We start from the raw sequence: 24995 nt of genomic DNA on the forward strand, positions 1-24995 counted from the left end.
TGCGACCAGAGCCACTCTAGCGCCTGGGGCAAAGGCCAAGGAGCCATCCCCAGCGCCCGGGCCATCTATGCTCCAGTGGAGCCTTGGATGCGGGAGGGGAAGAGAGAGACAGAGAGGAAGGAGAGGGGGAGGGGTGGAGAAGCAGATGGGCGCTTCTCTTGTGTGCCCTGGCCAGGAATCGAACCCGGGACTTCTACACGCCAGGCCGACGCTCTACCACTGAGCCAACCAGCCAGGGCTGCTGCCATTTTTGACAACACACAACTCAGCAGCTACTGAATATGGACCAATGGCTCTACCTTCGTCCTCCTCGTCGTCATCGCTGGACTCACTGACATGCACGCTGACAGCTGTGTTTGGAGAGTCTGTCCATTCAAAATATACACCAAACCCAATGTCATAACTGTCTGTAGCAAATTCCCAAAAGAGATATGATCCTTCTTCATGGGTGGGTACTCGAACGGTGACCACTTCCCCTCGGCCCACTGTAATCACAGAATCTGCATCCTGCCGAATCTTCTCTTTAAAGTCTTTGATCTGGGGTCGTGTCCACATGGAAGGAGCTGCGATTACTGGAAGAGATTCTGAAAATGGGAATTAAAAACTACAGAGGATGAGCCTTCACCTGCGGTCAACACCATCTGGGCAGAACTGCCCACCCAGCCTCACTAATGCAACCAAGTGCAACATGATCTACCCCAGATCAAGGACTCAGAGGAACGTAAAAGCCTCCCTGTGAAGGTCTCCCCCAAAGTTACTGAACAGTATCACATGTGTTCAGCGGTCATCATACCACTTAAAGTAAGACATGTGATCTGTAATATCTTACCAGTGATTTGTTTTCAACACTCTAGTTACATATAAGGATTTAAGAATGCCCTTGGAAACTTCCCAGTTGAAGGTTTTTCAGTTTTTTTTGTGTGTGTGTTTTTTTTTTACAGAGGCAGAGATAGACAGGGACAGACAGACAGGAACGGAGAGAGATGAGAAGCATCAATCATCAGTTTCTCGTTGCGCATTGCGACTTCTTAGTTGTTCATTGATTGCTTTCTCATATGTGCCCTGACTGCGGGCCTTCATCAGACCGAGTAATCCCCTGCTGGAGCCAGCGACCTTGGGTCCAAGCTGGCGAGCTCTTTGCTCAAGCCAAATGAGCCAGCGCTCAAGCTGGCGACCTCGGGGTCTCGAACCTGGGTCCTTCCGCATCCCAGTCTGACGCTCTATCCACTGTACCACCACCTGGTCAGGCAGTTTTTCAGTTTTTAATTCTATCTATATAAAAAAAAAGATCTGGACTTAGAAGTAAATTCATTTTTGGATGTGGACAAAGAAAGCTGGGCTTTGACTTCAGACTCTCTGTTGGAAAAGTCTTGACCTCTCAGTACCCCAAAGTTCCAGGAGCTGTTTATTCTAAAGGAACTCAAAGAAACAGAAGAACTCGGACAGAACTGGAACAGCTAGGGACTCAGTAAAAAGGAATCAAGTTTTGTTCCTGAGCAGTACCTACGTGCACTGGACTACTCAATGGGTTTTCCAGTTACTCACAGAGCTTTAGACAAATATTCACTTGAAAATATTGATAAGCGCCTGACCGGGTGGTAGCACAGTGGATAGAGCGTCGGACTGGGATGTGGAGGACCCAGGTTCGAGACCCCGAGGTCGCCAGCTTGAAACCAAGGTCGCTGGCTTGAGCAAGGGGTTACTTGGTCTACTGAAGGCCCACAGTCAAGGAACATATGAGAAAGCAATCAATGAACAACTAAGGTGTTGCAACGAAAAACTGATGATTGATGCTTCTCATCTCTCTCCATTCCTGTCTCTCTGTCCCTATCTATCCCTCTCTCTGACTCTCTCTCTGTCTCTGTAAAAAAAAAAAAAAAAGAAAGAAAATATTGATAAGCTGTTAATAAGAAAAGAAAAAAAAAGGGGAGGTGTAAGCCAAAGCATTTCAAGGTCTTTCCTGAAACTATTTTTGGCCAGGGAAGGCCCTGGCCGGTTGGCTCAGTGGTAGAGTGTCGACCTGGTGTGCGGAAGTCCCGGGTTCGATTCCCGGCCAGGGCACACAGGAGAGGCGCCCATCTGCTTCTCCACCCCTCCCCCTTTCCTTCCTCTCTGTCTCTCTCTTCCCCTCCCGCAGCCAAGGCTCCATTGGAGCAAAAGATGGCCCGGGCGCTGGGGATGGCTCCTTGGCCTCTGCCCCAGGCACTAGAGTGGCTCTGGTCGCAACAGAACGACGCCCCAATGGGCAAAGCATCGCCCCCTGGTGGGCGCGCCGGGTGGATCCCGGTCGGGCACATGCGGGAGTCTGTCTGACTGCCTGTTTCCAGCTTCAGAAAAATACAAAAAAAAAAAAAAAGGACAGAAAAGATCTCTGCAGCCACCATCTCTGATCATGAAGCACTTTTCCCTCTTACTGAGCTCTTACCCTGCTTCAGATTTCACAGCTCAGCTGACCCCCAGGAAAGCCTCTGGTGACCTCTGAGTGGTTACAGCCCCTATATTACATGCTCTCACTCTACAATGTGCCTCTCTCTCCATCACAGTACTCATCACAGCCACAGTCTACATTTAGGCATGTTGTTCTGCCTCACCACTGTACTCCTAGCACACAGAAATCTTCAACCAATTGTTGAATGAACAAGTAAGTTGTCTATGAAAAGCTAGTAGACCTCTGAAAATTCTAAGTGATCTGGGTAACATGGTATTTTAGTCTAAAAAAACACACTGTTATAAATGGTAGCCAGCCTCCAAGATGGTTCCCAGCAATCCTCACCTCCAGTTATACATGTGTTTGTGAGGTCACCACCCAAATGTATCAGGGTTGGTATGTATGACCAATAGCATGCAGCAGAAATGCTGACGTGGTACTTCCAAAGTTAGGGCATAAAAGACACTGCCACTTCAGCTTTGTTCACTCTCAGATCCCTGCTCTGGAGGAAGCTAGCCACTGTGTTGAGGGCACTCAAGCAGCTCTATGGAGAGGCTTCACTGGGGAAGAACTGAGACCTCCTGCCAACAGCCAGCCTGAACTGGCCAGTCAGGTGAGGGAACTCTTTCCAAAGCAGAGTCTCTGGTCCCAGTCAAGCCTTCATGTGATTACAGTCCCAGCCAACATCTCAACTGCAACCTCATGAGCAGTTTAGCCAAGCTGCTCCTGAATTCTGACCTACAGAAACTGCACAAGGTAATAAATGTTTTTACTATTTTAAGCTGCTAGATTTGGGTGCAATCTGTCACACAGCAACAACCAATAAATAAGACAACTCAAAGTGTCCAACAGACATCTGATTTGCTTTTCTACACTATTCTAAGGGTTACCAGAAGCATCAGATTCAGACTAAAAGAGTGAAAACACAATCAACTCTTGCAAATATGTAATTGCTCCTAGATGTTAGTTAACCTGACTTCTTGACTTTGACTTTTCATGAAGTCTGAATTACAACATCTGAATTTCATACCTTTTGGTCCATTCTCCAGGACTTCTTCTGCAGCTTCTGGTTCAAGCTCTTTTTCAGAGTTGTCAGTGTGGGTTTTGGCCTGTCCATTAACCGACACCATATCACTTGGTACAGCTGCATTCACTTTTGATGATGTAGGCAAGGAAGCCCCAGCTACTGCTACTTCCTGTTGTTTTTGTAATGCTGCCTACAAGTCAAGAAAAAGTAAAGATATGCTGACCAGGAAGGCTAACAGATAAGACATTTGCCCTGGAATGAATGCTGACCCATGTTTTTACCCTACTAGAGCACTAAGAAATTACTAATAAACTTTGGCAGTTTCACCCTATCTATAATGAATATTAATAGTACAATATCTAACCAACAACTAAAAGTGATACAGAAAAAATCCACATGAATGAAAAACTGTGACTGAGAATCACATTTTTGTTACCTGAGGATCACTAGAAAAATTAATGAGGCAAAATTAAAGTAGGTAGAAATAATCAACCCAAAATAAAATTATTAAGAGTAAAAACTGAACCCAGTAACATCTGTTAAAATTGACATAAGAAAATCTTCTTGATAAAATTCAGATACACAAATTTTGAATCAGGAAAGGAAACTTGGTAGAAATAAATGGGCACAGAAGAAAATTCACAAAGGCAAAAACTATTATTGGTAAAATCTGATACTGGCCTCCAAAGTAACCAACAAATCAAATATGTATAAAAATTAACAAATGAAGTACTCACTGTGAACTGTATAAAGAAAAATTCTTACCACAAGTAAACTGAAAACTGTGAATCATGTAAAATATTTTGGTCTAATTTAAATAGGCTTATAAAATGGATCTTGAACTCAAAATACTTTCTCAATGAAAATATGTATGATTAAAATATGTATATTCATAAACATGAAATAAAATGTCCTCTGAGTCAAAATGGGAGAGTAAATACATTATAAATCCAAAGGACAAGTATTTTGGGATATCTCTCTCTTTTATCAAGAGGATAGATATAACTACTACTAGAAATACCAAAGTAACCTTACTAACTGGGAAAAACTTTAAATTGACATTATAACACACATATAGAAAAGTATACACATCACAAATGTGCAGCTTGATCAATTTTCATAAATCAAACACACCCATGTAACCAACAACCAGATCAAGACATTAGCTACATCCCAGAACTGTCCCTGGTGGTCCTTTCTACACGCCCCTCCCCACCAAGGGAACAACAATTCTGTCTTGTAACACCAGAGACGTTTTTGTCTCCTTTTTTTTTTTTTTTTTTTATATTTTTCTGAAGCTGGAAACCGGGAGAGACAGTCAGACAGACTCCCGCATGCGCCCGACCGGGATCCACCCGGCACACCCACCAGGGGGCGACGCTCTGCCCACCAGGGGGCGATGCTCTGTTGCAACCAGAGCCACTCTAGCGTCTGGGGCAGAGGCCAAGGAGCCATTCCCAGCGCCCCGGCCATCTTTGCTCCAATGGAGCCTGGCTGCGGGAGGGGAAGAGAGAGACAGAGAGGAAGGAGAGGGGGAGGGGTGGAGAAGCAGATGGGCGCTTCTCCTGTGTGCCCTGGCCGGGAATCGAACCCGGGACTTCCGCACGCCAGGCTGATGCTCTACCACTGAGCCAACCAGCCAGGGCCTTTGTCTACTTTTTAAAGAAGGAAATCTTTTTTTTTTTTTTTTACAGAGGCAGAGATAGACAGGGACAGACAGACAGGAATGGAGAGAGATGAGAAGCATCAATCATCAGTTTGTTGCGACTTCTTAGTTGTTCATTGATTGCTTTCTCTCATGTGCCTTGACCGTGGGCCTTCAGCAAACCGAGTAACCCCCTGCTGGAGCCAGGGACCTTGGGTCCAAGCTGGCGAGCTCTTGCTCAAGCCAGATGAGCCCGCGCTCAAGCTGGTGACCTCGGGGTCTCGAACCTGGGTCCTTCCGCATCCCAGTCCGACGCTCTATCCACTGCGCCACCACCTGGTCAGGCGTTTTTGTCTACTTTTGACCTTCACATACATTGAGTTGTATAATATATGCTCTTTTTGATGTTTGGCTTCTTTCACTCAACATTATTTTTGTGACGTTTCATCTACAAGGTCACAATTAATTGCATTTTATTGGTTTGCATTGCTATAGAATATTCCATTGTGAAAATACAAAATTCATTTATCCATTCTAGTGCTGATGCATAGTTGGGCATGTAAGCATTACTCTTTAAATATAAATGAGGATATGCTTACAATAGTTAAAAAATATTGGCCCTGGCTGGTTGGCTCAGTGGTAGAGCGTCGGCCTGGCGTGCGGAAGTCCCGGGTTCGATTCCCGGCCAGGGCACACAGGAGAAGCGCCCATCTGCTTCTCCACCCCTCCCCCTCTCCTTCCTCTCTGTCTCTCTCTTCCCCTCCCGCAGCCGAGGCTCCATTGGAGCAAAAGATGGCCCGGGCGCTGGGCCGGGTGGATCCCGGTCGGGCGCATGCGGGAGTCTGTCTGACTGCCTCCCTGTTTCCAGCTTCAGAAAAATACAAAAAAAAAAACAAAAAAAAAAACCGTGGAAAAAAACCTTTGTAATCTCATGGTTTAGTGATAATGACATATTTTGGCATATCTGTATACACACTTCATTTAACTTATTTACAAACTAATTACTTAAACAGCAACACCTCTCTCTGCTGTAGTGCAGGCTAGTAACACACTTAAGATTGTAAAATACCTTCTTCTGAGGCCTAGATTTCCACGTGTGTTTTCTATAAAGAGTACCAGTTTCCAAAAAAAGTGCACACAACCCAAAAAAGTCAGCACACTCAGAACATTCACTGTATGACAGGAGAGCAAAAAAAGCATTTCTATCGATGAACTGGTCTAATAAGAGTCCCTCCCCACTAAGTCTTTCTTGAAATTCCCTAGCAGAAACTCCTTTCCCTGGGACTACACTGCCCATGAATATGCATCAATTACAGGTAATAGATAGTAATTATTCACATATATAATCTCTCTTTTGTATTTTGGGAAGTTTTTAAAAGCACAGAAAGGTATAGGAACAATGTAACAAACACTTATGTAACTACACCCCCAAATTAACAAGACGTTCCCATTTTGTCATTTTGTTCAGTATTTATATAAAAAGTAACACTTAACAGGGCTGACGTCCCTTTTCTTCTCTCTCTCCAGAGACAACCAATCAACTTGACAAACCCAGGCTATGCACTGTAATCTAAACTATGGCTTTCCAGTTATGTTTCAAAGCTTCTTGGCTTTGCCCTACTTGACTTTGTTCTCATTTAATTTTTATTTATTTATTTTTAAAGATTTTATTTATTCATTTCAGAGAGAAGAGAGAGAGAGGAGGGAGGAGCAGGAAGCATCAACTCCCATGTGCCTTGACGAGGCAAGCCCAGGGTTTCAAACTGGCAACTTCATCTTTCCAGGTCAACGCTTTATCCACCGTGCCACCATAGGTCAGGCAACTTTGTTCTCATTAAGTGATAGCAACCAATGGACAGGACAATGTACTAGAGCTATCTTATTTTAAAAAATCATGTCAATGTCCATCAAAAAAGCAGAAAAAAGGGAGTGATATGTTAATGTAGAAACAGGCTTTAAACGACAGGAAAGAAATCCCTCAAAAATACCCCATTAACTTGAATAAGCTCTGAGGTGACATCCTGATCCATTTCTTCTTCTCTTTGGTCACACAAACCCAGCAATGCTTTTGAACTGATCACTAATGTTAAAGACTCAGGGGAAAAGGTAAGAGCCTTAATTTTCAAGGAATTTATAAAGAGCTTGGAAAAACAACAAGATTACTTCATCTAACAAGAAATGTTGAGCAACTAATAAATGACACTTTTCTTATTTATTTGTTTGTTTGTTTGTTTGTGAGAGGAGAGGAGGCAGAGACAGATTCCCGCACGCTCCCTAACCGGGATCCACCCAGCAACCCACTAGGTGTGCTCATCTGGGACCATTGCTCCATTGCTCTCAGCAACTGTGCCATTTTTTTTTAGCACTTGAGGCAGAGGTCATGGAGCCATCCTCAGCGCCCATAACCAGCTTGCTGGAACCAGTTGAGCCATGGCTGCAGGAGGGGGAGAGAGAGAAAGGGAGGGAGAGGGGTGGAGAAGCAGATTGTAGTTTCTTCTGTGTGCCCTGACTGGGAATCAAACCCGGGACATCCACACACCAGGCTCTACCACTGAGCCAACTGGCCAGGGCAAGATGACACTTTTCTTCACTCAGATTTTTTGACAAGTGGTAACCGCTTTAAAAGTGAAAATTACCTAATAAGTAACTTAGCTAGATTAAGTTTAGAGAAGCATTTTATGCCTCTGTAAGATATAAAAAAAAGGTATTATCAGTTACCTTTGAAATGTATAAAACACTTCCACAGAGTAGTTATTTCCTTATTTTATTCTTCTGATGGTCCTGTGAAGTTAACAGAACAGGTACCAGAATTTCCTAACCCACTCTTACTGACTGGGCGAAAGGCAGAAAAATCAGAGCAGTAGGTAACTTGTCCGAGGTCAAACAAAACAATGGCAAAGCCAAGATAGAATCCAAGTGTTTTCTGATACTGGTCCCACGTTCTTTCCCCTAAACTACCTATTCACATATGGAAGCAAACTATTTGGGGGTAGGACCACCAATGTGGAGGAGGTGGAAGAGGACCACCAATGTGTCGTAGGGAAACACTGTCTAGCTACTGTACTTAACACGAAAGTCAAGATGGACCCAAGCCAGCACTGCAGAACCAGCCGACAGTCTAACCTGTCTGGGCCTATGACACTACACTGCCTGAAGGACATCCTTGAACAAATGCCAGTTACCCAAGTCCTCCTAGTTCCTGGACCACTATGACAATCTACTTCAGACTCACTGGAATGACACTTGGTCCACACAATTCCCAAATATACCTAGGAAAATATAATAGCGGCCATTTCATCTACTGTTTCAGGATCCTATATTTTCTTTCATAATTGTCAGTGCAACACTAAAGTCTCCCTTAATAAAGGTCACCTAAAAGTTACTTTATACCTGAGAGGCTAATGCAAAATTCATTAGCAACTGTTAAAAAAGAACTTGGGTTCCAGTGAAACTAAAAACCCTCTCTAAGGCTGACTGCTGAATTGTCTATCATACCTGTTGCTGTGCAAGCTGGACTTGGTACAACTGCTGCATATACTGCTGATAGTGCTGCTCCTGCAACTGGCGGATGAGAATCTGCTGCTGTTCGTAGTTCCCTGGATACTGCTGGGCTGCGTACTGCTGGAACTGCACGGCAGTCTGCGAGTTTAACGCTGCCATTATCTGCTGCCTAAAAACATTAAAACATATATACTAGTCTGACTACAGGAGATTGGTCATGACAAAATAAAATGTCCTTGTTACTTATTCTTATAGTTTATAACTCTTAAAAATGACTAAGCTAGGTATTAACACAATGCAGTGTGCAGATGGTGCTGTCTTGAAATCTGTGTGGTTTTGCGAACCAATGTCATCCCAGTACATTCAAATGACTAAGCTAGTAATGTATACCAATGAGCATGTGTCCCAGGCCCAGATTTAAGAAAATAAACTTGGTCTCAATTTTTTTATTTAGGGCTTCCAGGGCAAGTTGGGATGGAAAGAGAATAAACTCATCATCATCATCATAATCACAGTTGTGAACATTTATGAGCCCTCACTGTTTCAGGCAGAGCCCAGGGCACTTCCATGTACTGACCCACCCTTGGAGGCTGGGGTTTACAAAGGAGGAATGGCAGCGTTAGTAACATGCCCGAGATCACCCTACCAATAGATGGCAGAGTCAGGACTTAGCCTAGGCGGACTGGCTCTAGCCCAAGTATTCTAACCATGATGCTGTAAGAGGATGGACTGCCATCTCAGGCAGTCAGCTGTGGGCCATAGCTTCCCTACCGAACACATGAAAAGCAGTAAGAGGCAGAAGAGCTAAAAGATGTTATAGGTGGCCCTGGTAAGTATAAATAAAGCTAGTGAAAATTTGAGGGTCCTTGGCATTTAATTTAAAGCCAGCCTTAAAAAGGAACATTGAAAATAATATCTGGCATGCTTGGTTTAAAGATACTAATTTCTGTAAACTATTACAACCCTATTTTTTGTCACCGAGGAACCACATGCTTAAGTTATATAACCAACTTAGGAGATCTCAAAGCCATCTATTAATAGATAAATAACAACGCAAAGTCTCACAGATTCCTGAACAGAGCATGACACCCGCTCCCCGTGAGGGTAGTAGTCATAATCTCTCTCCAAAGCAAAATGAGGTCCTGGGCTGGTTGGAAGCTTTTCTGAGGAACAACTCAGAAATAAATGAGGAGAAATCCAAGGACTCTAATGTTCTCTGGTTTAATCCATTTGCCATACCACCCCTAGGACCCCAGTACCTCTTCTCACTGTGTTTTATGGGTGTCAGTCCCTTCCTCCTTATATCTGTAGCTCCCTCTTGAAAAACCAGTAGCTTCTGACACAGTTGCTCTCCCAGCCCTTACTAAGAAACAGTTTTAGCTCCTAAGTCCTGTACTAGAGGACACCCAACATGGGCTAAACCAACTAGATTCCCTGGCCAGGGATTCTGAAACCAGGTCTCTCAGATTCCAACCAGTCTTGGTCAGATGCATGAAAACAAAAGGCACCTAAATCCAGGCTGGACTAGCCCATGTATGCCAAAGTGACAGCGACATTTTGCAGAGAACAGGAAGACGGAGACTGAGACATAAGCTGAGAAGCAAAGACAAGAGATCACGTGGACTTGGAGGCAGGGAGCACACAAGCTACCTCAGGAACTGTTCTAGTCCCTGCGCTCTGGGAGCGAGTCCCAAACTCTTCCAGTACACTCATATTCTCTTTGCAACCCGGCGATGCTTAAGATGAGGTCCTCTTTGGTAACATATTATTAGTATAAATGGAGAGTAGCTACTGTTGGTCTACCTCCCAGTTACACAAATCAGAAGTTATTCTAAGGCACATGTGGTCAAGAATCAGGTCCCAGCAGTGTGGCAGCACACTTCCCACTCATACACATAAGCCACAGGACAAGCTCACTTTTGCTGCTCCAATCGAAGTCTCTCTTCTTCTAGTCGCCTCCTCTCCTCTTCCTCCTGTCTGAGCCTTTCTTCTTCTTCTCTCCTGCGTTTCTCTTCCTCCTTTTGCAGGCGTTCTCTCTCTTCCTCTTCACGCCGCCTTCGCTCCTCCTCTTCCTTCCTACAAACACAGGACAGAGTGAATGAGTCCTATACAAAGAATCCTGCTTAAAAATCACTCAAGGCTTCATTTCACAGTGAAAACTGACATAACTTTTTTCTGAGAACCATGTGATACTATTATCAAAATCTCAAATGTATACTTATCATATAGAGTTAATCATACAATATACAAGATCAGGGCAAGAATTACTGTTGCACAGCAATAGAAAAAGGTGTCCATCAGTAAGATACAACTCCAATCATGCTGATGCACCCATGCCCTAAGGTTTCCTTCTAATATATGCTCACAGCACCACAAGCTTTTCCTTCACGCTACTTGCTGTAATTGCAATTAAAGTTGTGTGATAAATTCAGCAATACATCTGCCTTTCCCATGAAAGTACATGCTACTTAAGGGCAGAAACAGCCTATCTCACACCACTACATTCTCCGGGCTTAACACTGTGCTGGAAAGAATAAGCAGTCAACAGATTCATAGAGAAATGAATGATCCACGCTGAAATGCCATGCAGTCATAAGAGAAAGCTAGAAATGGTCTAATATGTCAAGACATTAAACATATTTAATGTAAAAAGCAGGTAAAGACACAGAAAAAGGTCTGGAAAAACACATCTTACACGTGTCAATGACCTATGGAGAGAAGATTGAGATTAAAGGAAAGGTGGGAAGGAAGGTTTTCAGTTTGTGCTTCATATATGGCAATAATTTATACTGTATACATTTATGTATTATTTCTGAAATTAAAAATAACTGTGAACCTTTTAGTGTAATAAAGAAAAGCATACTTGGAAATCAGGGTGCAGCCCTTTTCAAGGTCTCACCCCTCACCCCCCTACCTAAGGGAGGAGAGACTTGGCTCTAGAAACAGCTGCCATTCATGCCAAAGTGCAGTGCAGAGTCCAGGGAGGCTGGAGCTAGGATGAAAGAGGTTTCTGAGGATTATCAGAAAAGACACTATTTCTTTTCTTTTTTTTAGAAGATTTTTATTTTTATTTATATATTTATTTATTTATTCATTCATTCATTTTAGAGGGGGGAGAGAGAGAGAGAGAGAGAAGGGGGGAGGGGAGCAGGAAGCATCAACTCCCAAATGTGCCTTGACCAGGCAAGCCCAGGATTTTGAACCAGTGACCTCAGCATTCCAGGTCGACGCTTGATCCACTGTGCCACCACAGGCCAGGCTATTTTTTCTTTTTATAAATTGATTTCAGAGAGAGAATGGGGGACGGACAGACAGAGAAAGAGACAGACAAAAACATCAATCTGTTCTTTTTTTTTTTTTTTTTTTGGTATTTCTCTGAAGCTGGAAACGGGGAGAGACAGTCAGACAGACTCCCGCATGCGCCCGACCTCCGGGGCGTCGCTCTGCCGAGACCAGAGCCACTCTAGCGCCTGGGGCAGAGGCCAAGGAGCCATCCCCAGCGCCCAGGCCATCTTTGCTCCAATGGAGCCTTGGCTGTGGGAGGGGAAGAGAGAGACAGAGAGGAAGGGGGGGGGTGGAGAAGCAAATGGGCGCTTCTCCTATGTGCCCTGGCCGGGAATCGAACCCGGGTCCCCCGCACACCAGGCTGATGCTCTACCACTGAGCCAACCAGCCAGGACCACATCAATCTGTTCTTGTATGTGCCCTGACCTGGATTGAACCGGCAACACCTGTGCTTGGAGACAATGCTCTACCCAACCGAGCTATCCAGCCAGTTGAAGACACTATTTCTTGGTCCTACCATGAGCTTGTGGGTTACCCTCCTTTTCCCCGCAAACTCTCATTGAGTAATTAACAACACACTTGATAACAGCCAAGGTTCAAAATATAGTAATACCATGACCTACTTTTAATGTTTCACAGCTAGTACACAGGGCAAGATGTTCCACAAGCCAGAGCTTCAGCTTTAGGATAGAGGAAGTCTAGTCTTTAACTGCTTTAAAAGAATTCTATATAAACTTCATCTCACGACAGAAGTATATTTTTTTTTTAAAAATTCAGTTTTATATGTTGAATAGTAATTTATATATTCCATTTATCATTAAAAAGGAACTTGAAGCCCTGACTGAATAGTTCAGTTAGTTAGAGACTTGTCTCAAAGCACAGGGGTTGCCAGTTTGATCCCTGGTCAGGGCACATGCAGGAAAAGATAGTTGTTCCTATCTCTCTCCCTCCCTTCCTCTCTTGCTAAAATCAATAAATAAAAATTTTAAAATTCAAATAAAAAAATAAAAAGGAACTTTAAAAATAACTTTTGAAAATATATTAAGCTACTTCCTATCCTCTTAAACAGGAATAAATTATATCTAGTGCCCTGTCTTTTGATGACTTAGGAGTTATTACAACTACAAACATAAAAAATATGTGTCATAATACAGTGATGGAGAAGTTTACCCTTACATTAAATGGCCCCTGACTGCCACACTTCTTTAATTCTTGTGTCTACTTTTCATGGCTTCTGGCTTCTCCCTCATATCAGGCTATTTTTCTCTTTCATCTATTATTTCCAATCCGGTTAAGGTGAGATTTCAGATAATCAACTGTTTCTAAAGTAAGTGTAATATAATCTGGGGGAAAAATTGGTTTTATAGCATCATTTTTATTACATAGAAAATTTAGTCAAAGTTACTGAAAATATAACCACCAGGCCCTGGCCAGTTGGCTCATCAGGAGAGTGTCAATCAGGTGTGTGGAAGTCCCAGGTTCGATTCCCAGTCATGGCACACAGGAGAAGTGACCACCTACTTCTCCACCACTTTCCCTTCCCCCTTCCCCTCCCGCAGACATGATTCAATCGATTCAAGCGCATTGGCCCCAGATGCTGAGGATGGCTCTGCTGAGCCTCCTCATTAGGCACTAAAAATAGTTTGATTGCCAGCGGCCCCAGATGGGCAGAGCATTGGCTCCAGATGGGAGTTGACAGATTGATTCTGGTCAAGGTGCATGCAGGCGTCTGTCTCTCTATCTCCCCTCCTCTCACAAGACACAAAGAAAAGAAAAAAAAGAAAAGATAGGCAAGAAAGACAGGAAAAAAAGAAAAGAGAAAATAAAACCTCTAGATAAATAAGATGCTAACTGTAATTCTGCTGTGTTCAAAACCATGACAGAGAATCCCATAAATATAAACAGCGCATTCAGCAGCTCCCCCTCCAGCCTCTGGAAATAAGGAATAAGGCACCTGGAGGCCAATACCAATATGGAATATCTATATAAGGCCTACTATGTAGTGTAATTGATAACCATGATACAGAGTATGAATATTCTAGAAACTTGAGGGAGACAGCAGCAAAGGGTGTCTCAGACCAGAGGTTAGGAGGAGAGGGTGGTTAAATGTATGGTGCTTGCTCTAAATTTAGAGTAACGACACAAAAGGAATGCTGCCATAATGGATGGGTGGTATAGCCAGACAGAGGCAGCAAGCTCCCCTCCCCCAAAACTCATAAATATCTGCCCACATCAGGGAATCTGAGCAATTGTCATCACTGGGGATCCTAGGGAAGTTAGATACCTGATCTAGAACACTCCATAAAGCAAAAGCATCAGTATACTGGGCTGTAAAAGGATAAAAGTGTTCTGTGTCCTCAAACTTCACCTTTTTTTTTCTTGCTCTTCCTTCTCTATTTTGTGGGATACAACATATGTTGAAAAGAGATGGCAACACCTATTCAGAAGCTTGACAAACTCTACCATGGCATCCTCTTTAGACATACTTCCCAGGGCTGCCCATTCTCTCCTGTAAGGAATAACAAGAAAAGTTACCTATTTTCTTAAGAAAATGAGAATTTGATTTCACTGAAACCTAAATATGAACAATTCTCAATCATAACTAAAATGAAGAATTACTGTACTATATATAATCAAAAGGCTCAAAACTTCAGTGTCAACGCCATGTACTGACTTACTAAATTAGGTATACCACGTACTGTCCAAACTTACTTCACAAACTAAAATTTAACCAATTGCTGATAATTTCTATAGAGCGAAAATGTAGGTAAGTTCTGTTTTACTTATACTTTAGCTTTCAGTGAATAAAATAGTCAACATATTCTTTTTTGTCAAAGCTCTCTATATGCGCCAATAAGGGAATCAATTACTACATATTTTAAATAGCTGCTTTTATGGTATTAAGAAGACTCAAATGAAGCTACACTTGTCTTAGTTCATAATCAGATGAATAAACTCCTTCCACAATATTTAGCTATAAACATCCCCAAGCCAAAAACAAATAAACATCGGAAGGCTCCAGAAGCAGTAAGCAAAAACGTTTGTCTCACTTCTAAACTAATGAACCAGCTATTTACTTCTTAATCAATTTACTTTGTACCATTTTCCACACATTTCTCATTACATTAATTATACAACAAAACACTGTTTTTACCTCCTGTCATTCCCCAACACATCAAAGAATCCAACCTCAGGACAAGTGTCTGGATTATACGGACCCATAAGAACCTGCTTATGCAGTGCTACGAGCTTCAATTTTTCTTCATAAGTTGGATGAAACGCTTTGCCATCTTTTTCTGTTAGAAAAGAAAAACAAAAAAATTAATTAGTACTGGAATAATATATAATTTTCAGCACTGTATGCTGAAGTTTTGCTATAAGGTATGTCACAAACTGCCTGTGACAGAAACACTACTGTAGTGAGAGTTTTTTCAAATACTAAATTTTAATAGCCTTTATTTTGATTGAAAATTTCCCCCATTGATTGAGAGAAAGGAGGGGGAGAAAGGAAGAGAGGGAAGAAATGAGAGGGGGGAGGGGGAGGAGCAGGGGAAGAAAGGAGAGAGGGGGAAAGAGAGGGAAAGAGGGGAAAGAGAGGAAAGAGGGGGAGAGAGGGAGAAGGAGGAAAGTTCAACTAAATGAACTAAATGAACTTAGTTGTTCCATTTAGTTGTGTACTCATCGATTACTTCTCATACGTGCCCTGACCAAAAATGAAACCCATGACCTTGGCACACCGGGAGGAGCACTGGCCAGGTTACTCAGTGGATAGAGCACTGTCACAGTGTACTGAGATTGCTGGTTCCATCCCTAGCCAGGGCACATACAAGAAGCAACCAATGAGTACACAACTAAGTGGAAAAACTAAGTGGAACAAGTTGATGTTTCTCTTTCTCTCTCTCACTCTAAATCAATGAAAAATTTTTTAAAAAATGAAGTTAAGTACCAATATTTAGTTTAAAACTACTACAGAGAAACCAATCTGTTAAGCTACAGTCAGGCACACACACACAGGTGTACCACTGACATCTTTTATACCCATTAAACACGTTCAACGATCACTTTTTAAGTTTTTTTAAAAAAATAATTTTTTATCAATCACTTTTAATATGATCATACACACACTTTGAAAAGTTATTCATCAATAAAGTAAGGAGTCGCCTGACCAGGTGGTGACACAATGGATAGAGCGCCGGACTGGGACGTGAAGGACCCAGGTTCCAGACCCCGAGATTGCCACCTTGAGCACGGGCTCATCTGGTTTGAACAAGGCTCACCAGCTTGAGCCCAAGGTCGCTGGCTCGAGCAAGGGGTCACTCAGTCTGCTGTAGCCCCCCCTCCCTCAAGGCTCATATGAGAAATCAATCAATGAACTAAGGAGCTGCAACAAAGATTGATGTTTCTCATCTCTCTCCCTTCCTGTCTGTCCCTCTCTCTGACTCTCTGTGCCACAAAAAAATAAATAAATAAATAAATAAATAAATAAATAAAGGAGTCCACAGGTACTTCAGAGGTAATAGGTATTATTATTAGTAATAACTATTCGATCCTTTCCTTTCTTCATGTTATGGTTAGCTCTGCTAGTTTGACTTGTAAAGCGTTAACTACCACCAACATTCAAATGTAGTGTGAAACCGGGTACTAATAAAATGGGAAATCCCTAGAGAATAGTTCTGCTTCTTTGATAAGTTAGGTAGCATTAATTACTGGTTGGTTAATTTCAACTTATTTTTTCTTTATTTTTTTAGATTTTATTTATTCATTTTTAGAGACAGGAGAGTGAGAAAGAGAGAGAGAGAGAGAGAAAAAGGGGGGAAGAGCAGGAAGCATCAACTCCCATATGTGCCTTGACCAAGGAAGCCCAGGGTTTCAAACTGGTGACCTCAACATTCCAGGCCAACGCTTTATCCACTGTGCCACCACAGGTCAGGCTTAATTTTTATTTATTATATTTTTAGGGGGTGAGAGTGAGACAGGAACATCAATCTATTCCTGTATGTGCCCTGACCGGGATTGAACCAGCAACCTGTGTGACCTAGAACGATACTCTAAGCAAGCAAGCTATCAGGCCAGGGCTAATTTCAAATTTCAAAAAAAAAAAAAAAAAAAAAAAAGAGAGAAGTAGTATATACCGCTTACAAATTTCATGCATGTACACACAATCATCAAAATAAAATCACTGACGTTGACAGAAGAATATGGGTTAAAGGTTATAACTCAGGAAACTGAGAAAACTATTCCAAGATACTCAACCTCACTAATCAAGGAATTGGAAACTGAAACCATTAAATACCAAGACCCCCATCTGCTGTCCGAAAGGTTAAAAAAAAAAAGTTAAATAACAATTATCTGAAGCACCCACTCTCACATATTAGTGTTGAAAGTATGAACTGTTATAGTTATCATAGAGGGCAATTTGGCAATATATTTCAAAACTATAAATGTGCATGCTCTATGATCCAGTAATTCCAATTCTCATTATCTCCCCTTGATAAGCACTTACAAATACACAGAAGGAGGCAGACATAGGGATAGTCACTGTGGTACTGTTTGCTTGTTACTGTGAACTTAAGAAGTTCATCACCAAAGGGGTACTGTTTGCTTGTTACTGTGAACTTAAGAAGTTCATCACCAAAGGAGTAGCTAAATAAACCGGTATATTCCGACTGTGGCATAAATGAAACACGTAAAGGAAATATTGCTAAGTGAAAAAGGCAAGCTGCAGAAAATAAAATATAATCATAGTACACAAAACGTATTTCATCAATTTTACATCTCTACAATCAGACTGGGTATTACAATCTATGATATTTTACGGTTATAATTGACAGTTTTCCTTTCTTAATAGTATATAAAATAAAACTAAGTCTAACTGATGAAATACAACGTGCAGTAAATATATATTTGATAGATACATTTACATAAATATAAAAGCAAAGAAAAGGGTCTAAAAAGAGTCACACTAAATAAATGAAAATGAGAAAATGGGAGAAGGCTATGATTAGGAGTGGTTATCAAAGAGAATTTAAACCTTAGTTGCAATATTTCAATATTTTCAAAGGAAAATGTGTAGAACTGAACTGTTAAGAGGTACTGCCTCTGGGGAAGTGATTGGCAAATCAGCGGGTGGGGACTGAAGAGTAGTTTCCCATTTATATATATATTTCTATTTATCTGAATCTTTTTTTTTTTTTTGGAAGACTTTACTTACTGATTTTACAGAGAAGGGGAGAGTGAGAACTATCAACTCATAGTTGCTTCACTTTAGTTGTTCCTTGCTTGCTTGTCATATGTGCCTTGACCGGGCAAGCCCTGGGTTTTGAACCTGTGACCTCAGCATTCCAGGTTGATGCTGGGTTATTTATCTGAATATTTTTTCAACAAGAACAAACTCAAAAATAGTATTTTTTTTAAAAAGACAAAAGTGTGGCACTGACCTTTTTATTTAATAAAAATTGAAACAATCCAGTGACCGGTGGATCCCCACCTGTCTTTGCTACTGATCAAACAACATTAGGCCCTGGTCGGTTGGCTCAGTGGTAGAGCGTCGGCATGGCGTGCAGGAGTCCCGGGTTCGATTCCCGGCCAGGGCACACAGGAGAAGCACCCATCTGCTTCTCCACCCCTCCCCCTCTCCTTCCTCTCTGTCTCTCTCTTCCCCTCCCGCAGCCAAGGCTCCATTGCAGCAAAGTTGACCCGGGTGCTGAGGATGGCTCTGTGGCCTCTGCCTCAGGCGATAGAATGGCTTTGGTTGCAACAGAGCGATGCCCCAGATAGGCAGAGCATTGCCCCCTGGTGGGCATGCCAGGTGGATCCTGGGCGGGCGCATGCGGGAGTCTGTCTGACTGCCTCCCCGTTTCCGGCTTCAGAAAAATACAGAAAAAAAAAAAAAAAAAAATCAGGATTTTAGGGTATCATTTTATCATCTGCCCTTTTTACACCTGACAGAACTAAGAATATACTGCCAATCCATAAAGAATTTTTCAAAAGAAGAAAATATATCTAAGTGTTAGTTATGATCCAAGCTGTCAAATCTGTTCACCACCATGAACACCAACACTTGGCATCATACTTTGTTCACAGACACTCATCACAAAAGCACAACTAATAAATCTCACTAAAGACAACACTGATGTTACAGGTCAATTTCTGTTAAAATGAACAAAACAGTACATCCATTCTTGTGAATTCTACTGGCATTTCCACAGAATCATTTACGTACTTGTTAGTCTTAAGAATTGCTCTATAATCCTTCCTTTAAATCCTATTACTGAATCTTCAAATTAATCATTATATTCTATTTGGGGATCAAATTTTCTCACATTAAAGAGAAAAGGAAAATAGCAAAACATTAATATTAAACATTATTTCTCAAATACCAAATTATAGATTTTTTAAATTCATTTTTTATTTTTCCAAATTTTCTTCAATATGCATATGTACTTTTTAAAAAACTTCTAGGTAACTTATCTTTCAGCCTTTGAAACAAAGTTAATAAGTCTCTCCTGAGGAATATAAAATACCCAGGAATATGTGTGCTAATGATACCAACCACCTTTAGTACAGGGCAGCCCTCATTGTGTTGACATTCTAAACTTAAAAACAAAACAAAAAAACACCACGAAACACAGACCTGGCTCAGCAGCTCAGGTGGTTAGACTGTCATCCTGATACACCAACACTGTGGGTTCAGTCCCTGGTTGGGGCACATGCAAGAATCAGCATTAATGAATGCATTAATGAGTAGTAGAACAACAGGTTGATATCTCCCCGCCCCTAAAAATAAATAAAAATTAAAAATAAAACAGAAAATGAAAACTTCACAATCTGCATCACTAGGCAGACTATTATGGTATTACAAAAATGTCACTTCTCTTAATTTTCAGACGGTTCTGGTTTACACATCACACAGGGTTTGTTCTGTTCAATTCTTTTAGTTAGATGAGAATAATTTTATTCTAAATTATTTCTAGTTTCACAAGCATTAAACATAGCAAGAAAAAAGTTGCAGCTATTATTAATTGCATAAATAGAAGGGAAAAAAAAGCCTTGCTAATACTCCAAATTCTTTAAACAGGACTCTATTCCAAAAGAGAGTTCTCTTTCAGTCCTGACAGAAAGGAATAATACAGGCATCATCCTAGGTTCCTGTACTCATGGAGTTAATTATCACAAAGTTATTCAATTCAATCAATTTTATAATTCTGCTTTCTATAGCAACCTAAAAGACAAACATAAATTAGGCTTGGAAAGAAGCTGCAGAGCTATTTTTCAGGAACACGTGTGTAAAAAGACATCAATGATAAATAGAAAGTGACTATCCCTACAATCCAGAAGAGTGTCTGACTATAAAGCCATTCTCAACTAAACTGACTGAAAGAACTCACTTGTTGGCATCTGTCCAGCAACCTTTTTAAAAAAAAATTTATTTTCCATAAAATTGAAGACCAATACAAGTCAGGTTAAAAATCTGTTTTACTTAAAGGGGACAGACTAAAGCTGGCAAACTGGACCAACTCTGCCTAGAGCTATCTTTTCTTTTTAATTTTTTTTTTTTTTTTTTTTTATTTATTCATTTTTAAAGAGGAGAGAGAGACAGATAGGGAGAGAGAGAGAGAGAAGGGGGGAGGAGCTGGAAGCATCAACTCCCATATGTGCCTTGACCAGGCAAGCCCAGGGTTTCGAACCAGCGACCTCAGCATTTCCAGGTCGACACTTTATCCACTGCGCCACCACAGGTCAGGCTAGAGCTATCTTTTCGAGGCCTATGATCTAAGAATGGTTTTATGTTACTTAAGAGTTGTAAAACCACTAAAAAGCAAACCCAAATAAATAAAAACAAAGGCTGTGAACAGAGCATATGCAGTTCTTAAGGCCTAAAATATTTACTGTCTGGCCGTTTTACAGGACAAGTTTGCTGACCCTGGACTAGAGGAAGTAGTCAAGAATAACCAAATATTCAAAAAAATTAAAATATAATAAAAAGAAAACACACACACATATACAACTTCCAGTTAAACATGGTGGATTGAACATACACAATTACCTCTGATCCTCAATGAAACCCCACTAAAAAGAGTAAGGAAGCCAATTTAGTGAAAGGTTCAGAAATTCAAGGTTCTAGGTTCTTTTTTTTTTTTTCCTGAAGTTGGAAATGGGGAGGCAGTCAGACAGACAGACTCCCGCATGCGCCCGCCGGGATCCACCCTACACACCCACCAGGGGGGCGATGCTCTGCCCATCTGGGGCGTTGCTCTGCCGCAACCAGAGCCACTATAGCGCCTGAGGCAGAGGCCACAGAGCCATCCTCAGCGCCTGGGCCAACTTTGCTCCCATGGAGCCTTGGCTGCGGGAGGGGAAGAGAGAGACAGAGAGGAAGGAGAGGGGGAGGGGTGGAGAAGCAGATGGGCGCTTCTCCTGTGTGCCCTGGCCGGGAATAGAACCTGGGACTCCTGCACGCCAGGCCGACACTCCACCACTGAGCCAATTGGCCAGGGCCAGGTTCTAGGTTCTTTAAAAGCTGAATCTAGATAAAAACGGGAGCTTTGGTTTTCAGTCTAAGAAACCTTGTTTATTATTATTATGTGTTTTTTTGAGAGAGAGAGAGAGAGAGAGAGAGAGAGAGAGAGAGAGACAGGATGGGAGAGAAATTAAGAAGTATCAATTTGTAGCTACATCACTTTAGTTGTTCACTGATTGACTGTCAAATGCACCCTGACCAAGAGGGAGCAGAGGGGAGCCTCAAGCCAAGCCAGTGACCCCCTGCTCAACCCAGTGACCTCTATCCACTGAGCAACCACTGGTCAGGTGAAGCATTGTGTTTTACATTTTGTTTATTTGTGTTCTGATCTTTATTACCTTTTTTCTACTCAGTTCGGGCTTTGTTGTTTTTTTTTTTTTCCTGGTTCCTTTAAGTAATAAAGTTAGATAGTTTGAGATTTTCCTTGTTTCTTAGGTAGGCCTGTAATGCTATGAATTTCTCTCTTAGGATTGCTTGTCTATATATGTCTATATTATGGGACCGCTTTTGAACTTCTGACCCCAACAGTTGTTAGAAGAGGTGTCCTTTGTTTTAAGTAAGCCACTGGTAATTTGTTATAGGAGCAATAGAAACCAAAACAATACATAAAACACATTTTCCCAAGCAATTAAAAGTATAAATGGCTTCTAGCCTGACCAGGCAGTGGCACAGTGGATAAGAGCGTTGAACTGGGACGCAGAGGACCCAGGTTTGAAACTCCAAGGTTGTGTCTTGAGCATGGGCTCACCAGCTTGAGCACGGGGTCACTGGCTTGAACCCAAGGTCGCTGGCTTAAGCAAGGGTCACTCACTCTTCTGTAGGCCCCCTGGTCAAGGTACATATGAGAAAGCAATCAATGAACAACTAAGGTGCCGCAACAGACTTGATGCTTCTCATTTCTCTCCCTTCCTGTTTGTCCCTATCTGGCCCTCTCTGTCTCTGTTGCGCAAAACAAAACAAAAACACCAAAAAAAACCCTATAAATAACTTCAATTATGTTAACTTAATATTTATTTAACTTTACAGTTCTAATATGACAGCATAAATAATTTGATAGCAGCATTATAATCAGTTACCAAGTCCAAAGGTCTGAAAGATTAAAATTAAGTTCCTTACACCTGAAATTAATCATACACAAAGTTACTAGTTTCACACTTCAATTGATAAAGTTCATGGAAAAATAGTATTTTCCCCTTCTGTCTGGAGGTAAAGGTAGAGAGATGTAACAAATTATTTTAATGTCCTTTCTAGCCTTTATTTGCTGAAATTAAAGCCATAAAATATATGGTTTGGAAAGGATATTAAAGACAGGTGACTGAATTGCACAATCAAAGCTCAAATCTGTCCTACATATCTGCTTGGCCTCCAGTAATGTCATTGGATATACAATATAAAGTTGTAAACTGTAATGTCAGTAACCTAAACTTTGAGGAGGGAGAAGTACAAGTATAGAGTTTTGCATGCTGCAGAAGTTATGAACTTCAACTAGCAAAACTATAAAATATTTTATATAAACCTCATGGTAATCACAAAGAAAAAAAATCTGTAGTAGATAAAAAGAATCAAAGCATATCCACCTAGTAACTGCTCGTCTGTGCTTGAACACTTTCTGGTGATGGTAATTCATTGCTCCAAAGCAGTCTATTCCATCATCAAATACAGTGGTCCCCAACCTTTTTTGGGCCACGGACCAGTTTAACGTCAGAAAATATTTTCACCCTAGCCGGTTTGCTCAGTGGTAGAGCGTTGGCCTAGCGTGCGGAGGACCCGGGTTCGATTCCCGGCCAGGGCACACAGGAGAAGCGCCCATTTGCTTCTCCACCCCTCCGCCGCGCTTTCCTCTCTGTCTCTCTCTCTTCCCCTCCTGCAGCCGAGGCTCCATTGGAGCAAAGATGGCCCGGGCACTGGGGATGGCTCTGTGGCCTCTGCCTCAGGCGCTAGAGTGGCTCTGGTCGCAACATGGCGACGCCCAGGATGGGCAGAGCATCGCCCCCTGGTGGGCGTGCCGGGTGGATCCCGGTCGGGCACATGCGGGAGTCTGTCTGACTGTCTCTCCCTGTTTCCAGCTTCAGAAAAATGGAAAAAAAAAAAAAGGAAAATATTTTCACGGACCAGTCTTTAGGGTGGGACGGATAAATGTATCACGTGACCGAGACAAGTGTCAAGAGTGAGTCTTAGTCGGAAGTAACAGAGGGAATCTGGTCATTTTTTAAAAATAAAACATCCTTCAGACTCAAATATAAATAAAACAGAAATAATGTAAGTTATTTATTCTTTCTCTGTGGACCAGTACCAAATGGCCCACAGCCCAGTACCGGTCTGCGGCCCGGGGGTTGGGAACCACTGATCAAGTAAGTGTAATTTTCACTTTTTTTTTCTGAGTTGATCTCTCTCATCTCCATCTACAGGATTTATTCCTAAATCCTCAGCATTAAATAAAACACACTAACAGATTAGACTTCAAAAAGGCTACAAAATACCTATCATGTTCTGAGTTTTCTAGTTCTCTAGGCCAAACATCCACAGCCTTATCAATCCTACATACTAAATTCCAGCTCCGCTATTTACTAACTATATAACAAAGACAAATTAGGTAACCTTCCCCAGCCTCAGTGTTGTTATCAATAAAAGGGAGATATACTAACTTGTCCTTGGGGTTCTAGCGAGGGCTGGAAATAACACACTCCAAAGTCTTGATATAGTGCCTATAGAGCACACACTGGCTAAAGAGCAGCCTTTATGGTAATGAGGGCAGGGATTTGAATTCCCACACTGTACAAATTGCTCTCTCCTGAATGAGTTCCATTTTGTCTTTAACCCTAAAGGATGATGCTGCAAACTGAAAGGAGCAGCCAGGGATTGCCTGATTTGTGCAGAGGAGAGCAAGACCATCTCCCCTACCCCCATCCTGGATACCATATTTCTATCATAGCAGTCTAACCAAATCCATTTCTTTCATGGCCCTTATCATGCCGTTGTCTCACAGAGAATGTACTTTGAATAAAGCTCATCTTTTAGAAATATTAAAATTAAAACCACATCTCTCCTATATTGGGTTGAGAAAAAACCTGATTGATATATTCTTACACTACTTATAAAACAATGCAATATTTTAGTCAATGAATATAAAACACTGGAAACTGCCTAGCATGTACAAAGTGCTTAATAAAAGTTGACTTTTTCCCCCATTAAGTCAACACACTCAGTAATAAGTTTCAGTAATCTCTCCAGCCACAGAATACCAATTGCCAGATATTGTGCTATGAGTTTATATATATAGTTTCCTATAATTCTTAAAACCTTTTGAGTAAAGGAAGGCACAGAATTTAAACAACTGAGTGGAAAAACTAGAGTAAGTACCCCAGGTAATGTTGACTACAGAGCTCAACTTCCTAAATACTGAGCCAGGGTAGCCCTCATTTTAGTTAACTGATAAAAGTAAACATTATCTCCTCCTGTGTGTTGGTCACCAGTATATGTTTGCTTTGTGAAAATTTATCAAGCTATAGACTTAAAATTTGTGTATTTTCTGCATGTGTAGTAAATGAAGGAGAGGCCTCAGGCAAATGTTAATTAAAACCACTTACAT

General features: G+C 41.6%; 1 protein-coding gene across 2 annotated transcripts in view; it reads right to left on the bottom strand.

Moving 5' to 3' along the window:
- ACBD3 (acyl-CoA binding domain containing 3) overlaps positions 1 to 24995 on the bottom strand; it is a 36593-nt gene that overhangs the window by 5362 nt on the left and 6236 nt on the right. The window contains exons 2-7 of one of the 2 annotated variants that reach the window (XM_066381382.1): positions 15041 to 15182; positions 14255 to 14395; positions 10519 to 10677; positions 8596 to 8770; positions 3459 to 3645; positions 300 to 584 (exon numbers count right to left, since the gene is read on the bottom strand). In XM_066381382.1, coding sequence (XP_066237479.1) covers positions 300 to 584; positions 3459 to 3645; positions 8596 to 8770; positions 10519 to 10677; positions 14255 to 14395; positions 15041 to 15182 — 1089 coding nt within the window. The remainder of the gene's footprint in view (positions 1 to 299; positions 585 to 3458; positions 3646 to 8595; positions 8771 to 10518; positions 10678 to 14254; positions 14396 to 15040; positions 15183 to 24995) is intronic. The other variant, XM_066381391.1, reaches the window with a different exon arrangement.

The sequence above is a fragment of the Saccopteryx leptura genome, chromosome 1, assembly GCF_036850995.1.
Source record: "Saccopteryx leptura isolate mSacLep1 chromosome 1, mSacLep1_pri_phased_curated, whole genome shotgun sequence".
Classification (NCBI taxonomy): Eukaryota; Metazoa; Chordata; class Mammalia; order Chiroptera; family Emballonuridae; genus Saccopteryx; species Saccopteryx leptura.